At 31.1% G+C, this 5,369-nt stretch overlaps 1 protein-coding gene across 1 annotated transcript; it reads left to right on the top strand.

Moving 5' to 3' along the window:
* The first annotated feature begins 2,003 nt into the window (after positions 1-2,003).
* On the top strand, positions 2,004-5,141 carry LOC132284541 (ankyrin repeat-containing protein BDA1-like). The gene is made up of 2 exons (XM_059786651.1): positions 2,004-2,727; positions 4,028-5,141. The coding sequence occupies exons 1-2, from the start codon at positions 2,083-2,085 to the stop codon at positions 4,817-4,819; spliced, it is 1,437 nt and encodes a 478-aa protein (XP_059642634.1). The 5' UTR covers positions 2,004-2,082; the 3' UTR covers positions 4,820-5,141.
* Positions 5,142-5,369: the final 228 nt, after the last annotated feature.

Genomic DNA, 5,369 nt, shown 5'->3' with positions numbered 1-5,369 from the left:
ACCCTAACTACTCAACACATCCTTTTATTTTTAAATTCGAACTTGCAACTCAAGCTTACATTCCCCCAAAAATTTAATATGACCTTGAATTATAATTTGATTATTATTATTATTTTTTTTGCAAGGCAAGAATGTTAATATGTTGATGGGGTGGGGATTTGAATGTGGGCCAAAGGCCTCAAACCCCAAATGCCCTACCACTGGGGTATCACGCCACACTTAATTAGTTTTAAATTAAATTATTCTTAAGTAAGAAAATGTTTAAAGACATTTTGTAAATTTTTAATAAATTACAAACAAATTCTTAGAAAATTAATTTTTCAAAATGTTAACATACAGTAAGTTAAGATTTAAAAAATGAAGTTGAAAAAAAAAAAGGTAATCATAATTTTAATATTATGTATAATGTATTTAAAAGCAAAAATATATATGAAAATAATATTAAAATTCGAGTTCGAGTTGGCTCGGGTTGCTAGCATATTAACCCAAGTCTAATCATAATTAAATTCGGGTTAAGATTTTTCAACTCACACCCAACCCTAATTGTAAAAATGATTCAAATTCTAAAAAATCGGACTGGACTTGAGTTGCCTAACGTACTCAAGTTGTACTCCTAAACGAAACAAACATTTGTAATATGAGTTATAGTAATTTTTGAAAGGTGTTTCAATATAATATTTATCCAAAACTTTAAGAATGTCGCTGAAATTAATCTAATTTTAAAATATGTATGATCTACAAATTTTTATTTTTTTTTACAAGATAAGAAGGGTTAGAAGTTAGATTAATAAGTACAAATAATCGAAGTCTGGCAACACTCCCAAAATCTATCTAAAGCACTAATTACTAAATTATCGAGATATCTATAATCTACAAATTTAAAAAAACATATATACAAAATTAAAATATACAAAGTAACAAAAATTGAATAGAAATAACTGTCCTGCTGGATCGGTGTAACCCTGTCAGTACCATAGGCTGGCATGTTTATAAAGTCAATGATAATAACTTATTTTATTCACTTTAACCAATTTGAATTGGTACAAAGTTTCTACCTTACATTTTTCTAACATTCACCGAACCATTTTCTTTATCCATTGACGTGACCTACCAATTTTTTAATATTAATTTAATGTGACCTATTTTAATATTCATTTGCTGAGGCTTTTTTTTAATATGAATTTAATGTGACCTATTTTAATATTCATTTGCTGAGGTGGGGGTTGGGTTGGGGAGTAGACTGGAATTATTGAAAAGGTAAGTCCTTGATAATTACTTATTTAAGTCACATTAGTCAATTAGGGACGTTTTACTCTTTTTATTTGATGTGATCTACAACTTTTTAATATTAATTTGATGGGACCTTTATTAATATTCATATGATAATGGTGACTTTAGAATTTTTTATTTTTTTTTAAAAAAAAACATTTATCTATTTACTCATCTATTTAAAAATTAAATCACCAACGTTCTATTTTAAAAAAGAAAAATATACCACTAAGTTAAAGCATTTCCTTCAATTTTAAAATAAAAATATACCACTAAGTTAAAACATTTCCTTCAATTTTTGGTTTGTTATGGTAGTACTATTTTTAATACACTTGAATGATATAATAATTGACAAAGGGTTTAACTTGCTTTTAAATAATCTAATCTAATTATTTAACTATCCCAAATTTTTGTAATTAAGGTGCATCACAACTTTTTGGAAACATGATCCCTTTTTCTATAATTTGTATAGATATTAGTGTTGCTATTGTAAATTTGTAATTATCAAAATGTCACTTCTTCTGCTCCACATTAAAGTGGCGACAACTTTAGTTATAAAAAAAGGATAAGACGTCCATCCCAACCTGTTTTGGCAGCTAAAAAGAAACACTCTATTCGCTTAGTGTTGCTATTGTAAATTTGTAATTATCAAAATTTCACTACTTCTGCTCCACATTAAAGTGGTGACAACTTTACTTATAAAAAAAGGGTTGGTTTCCTAAGTCCAAAATGTACCAACATACATTTGAATCTCCAACATTTCATATTCTAAGCGAATAGAGTGTTTCTTTTTAGCTGCCAAAACAGGTTGGGATGGATCCTCTTATCCAGAGATTGAATGTTGCTGCTCAAGATGGAAGTATCGAGGAGGTGTACGCAGTGATTGGTGAAAAGCCGGATGTATTGGAGGAAATTGATAAGAAACAGTTTGTTCAAACTCCTCTTCACATAGCTGCATCTGCTGGGCGTGCCCATTTCGCCATTGAAATTATGAACTTAAGGCCATCGTTTGGTCGGAAGCTAAATCCAAGTGGGAAAAGCCCTCTGCACCTGGCTGTCCCCTTGAGTCTGCCTGTGCTACCCACACCAGATCAAATTGAGACTGAGAAACGGCAAACCGAAACTGCGATAAGGCTCATCAACATTGATAGCGAGCTCATCCGTGTCCAAGGGAGGGACATGATGACACCGTTGCATTACGCAGCTGAAAGAGATAAATTCGATCTCGTGGCTGAATTTCTGTGCGCCTGTCCAGCATCTATCGAGCATTTGACGATCCGAGGTGAGACGGCTATGCATGTTGCGGTGAGAAACAGCAGCCTAAAAACTTTTCAAGTCCTCTTGGGATGGTACCGCAAGGTTGAAAATAATATGTGGAAAAATCCCTCCCTTCTGAGTTGGAAGAATGAAGATGGTGACACACTGTTACATATCGCAGCATCCTCTAACCAATCTCAGGTTTAACATCTCTCTTTAATTTGCTCAATTTTAACATTTAGTGGTAGCTAATATATAATATTTAATAGACAGCCTATTGGAGATTTTTATTTAGTTCAACAAATAAATTATGAAAAATTAATTTAGAACGTAAAGACAGAAAAACATATTACTAGTATGTATCTTGGGCATATACTCTTTTTTTACTAATTAACCAAGGGCACCTTTAAAGGGGTAGGGGTAGACCTGTCAATGGAGCGGATCCTAATCCGATTAATATGGATTGAACAAAAAATTCGATAACCCGATAAAAATCCGATCTGACTAAAATTATATATATATATATATATATATATATATATATATATATATATATATCAATAATTTTACATATTTATATTAATACTCCTGTTAGAATTGTATTAGAGGTAACACAAAAAAAAAAAAAAAAAAAAAAAAAAAAACTCATAATGTTATATATGCAATAGTGTGATATTCTTATCTAAATGCTAATAAATCTCTTAATATACATATTAATAGTGTGGTGTTGTCATCAATGTTATATATATTACTTATATATTACTAAATTTATATATATTAATTATTTATCATTATATTCATTTGGTTGCATAGTTATATTATGTAGCATTTACATATTAACAATTATCCACTTTATCTAACGTTATAATCATATATGTTAGTAAATATTATTTTAATTCGAATTTGAATTCGATTTAATTCGAATCCGAACTAAATAGGATATGGATGGGGACATTCAGTCCGAGAATTATAGTACGTAGGGATTCTTTCAATATTTTTAGTATATTTCTTTAAAAAAAAGAAGATCTTGAAAAAGTACAAACAAAATATATGGTACGTGTTTAGTGTGGATATTTTGTCGAATTATAAGTCTAATATTCCGTATTATTTAAGTACGTAGTGCTTGAAAGACTTTTTTTACTTTTTTTTCCCCCTGTTCTTAGCTCACATCAGTTCTGTCATAGCAGACAGAACAAGGTTCATGGGCAGCTCTCTATTGTCGCTTAGGGACAGAGCTACGTGTAGTTCATATATATATATATATATATATATATATATATATATATATATATATATTTGTAATTCACCCTAATTTATTTATTTTTTTCAATTATACATCCATAAAATATTACCATTATTCTTTGAAGTTACTAAAAAAATTTAACTGTTGCCCCCAACTTATTTTCCGCCCCTGCTTTTACTTACAGTTTCTTTAATTAATTTGTGATTATTGACTGATTGATGCATTTTTGGGACTATATATATATATGTGTGTATTCAGATTGTGAAGTTGTTGATCAAGCGTAGAGTGAACATGAATGAGAAGAATTTAGAGGGTTGGACGGCGCTTGATTCAGGTTACAACCACCAAGAAGTAAAAGATATTTTAATGGGTGCAGGAGCTTCAGGAGGTGTATCTGTTAGTAATTCCAATAAAGGATTTGCATATCATTACATTAGAATGGCGAATATTATATTGAGAACAGAGGCTGCAAGACTTGAATCTGTTAGTGATTCGACTAGTCTCGCAGACTTCATGAGGGGGCTTGTGCTCGTTACTCTAGCCAGGGGTTTGTCAGAAGAGATGCGCAAAGTGGTACAAGTGGTGGCTGTGCTTATTGCAACGGCTACCTTCCAAGTTCCACACAACCCACCAAGTACTGGTCATCCATTCAAGTATGTGGTCAGTCATCCATTCAAGTTTACTATCAACTTGTCGTTTCCAACTTTGCTGCAAATCCTTGTGGTGTTCAATTCCCTAGCATTTTTCACATCAATCGGAGTGATAGCTTATACCCTCCGAAGTGGGTTTGTGAATCAGGTGCTCCAAGTATGTCTATTTTTTCTGACATTAACCTACATCTTTTTGGTGGCTACCCTGCAGCCATCACCGGGTGAACATCATGTTGCCTTCATTGCATCTTTCGTCATGTTTGTACTTCTTTACCTAATTATCTTTCGCAAGATTCTTCAGTCTCGGTGGGAAAATAGGACTTTTTCGGTTTTGTCAAAAGCCAGGTTTAACCCTTCTCGCTTCTATGACATGCGTAACCAAATGGTCGACTGGTTATGAGGTATTCAAGGATTCCGTGCGCGCGCGCGTATATATATATATATATATATATCAGAAATGATCTCTCTTGTAGACTGGTGATTAATAAACTTATCCACACTATGACACTATGTATTATTGTGATAGATGAATGTCATGGTTTTGTTTTTTTCTTTTTTCTTATTTGGTAACCTTCTTTTATACTTTAATTGTATTGGATCGTGCATGTTGAGAAAATTTTGTTATATATATCTATATATATATATATATGCGCGCAAACCCATCTTCAAAGATCACCTAGAAAAATTTAGTGGCATGTGAATATAAGGTTTTACACCTATAAAAAATCTATAAAAGTACAAATTTTCTGGTAAAATAGACTATAAACAAATTAAATATATTAATATTGAAAACACATAAAATAAAACCTAGTCTTGGTACTTTATAAAGAGTACCATCCAATTTATATCTATATAAAAAAATTAAAATAAATATTCAACACAACCTAGTTACAAAAATTAAAATTCAACTTCATATCAAAGTAAATATGATTATCTTATATTTTGAGCTG

The sequence above is a fragment of the Cornus florida genome, unplaced genomic scaffold, assembly GCF_030987335.1.
Source record: "Cornus florida cultivar Cherokee Brave unplaced genomic scaffold, ASM3098733v1 CherokeeBrave_3.0.0_Hap2_Chr11, whole genome shotgun sequence".
NCBI classification, from domain to species: Eukaryota; Viridiplantae; Streptophyta; class Magnoliopsida; order Cornales; family Cornaceae; genus Cornus; species Cornus florida.
Note: the sequence above shows the minus strand (reverse complement) of the source record. Positions and strands in the feature narration are given on the sequence as shown.

Bases quoted from the DNA above. Each gene is read 5' to 3' on its own strand.
- LOC132284541 (XM_059786651.1), top strand. From the start codon at position 2,083: ATGGATCCTCTTATCCAGAGATTGAATGTTGCTGCTCAAGATGGAAGT. The intron at 2,728-4,027 runs GTTTAACATCTC...GTGTGTATTCAG, and splicing joins CATCCTCTAACCAATCTCAG to ATTGTGAAGTTGTTGATCAA.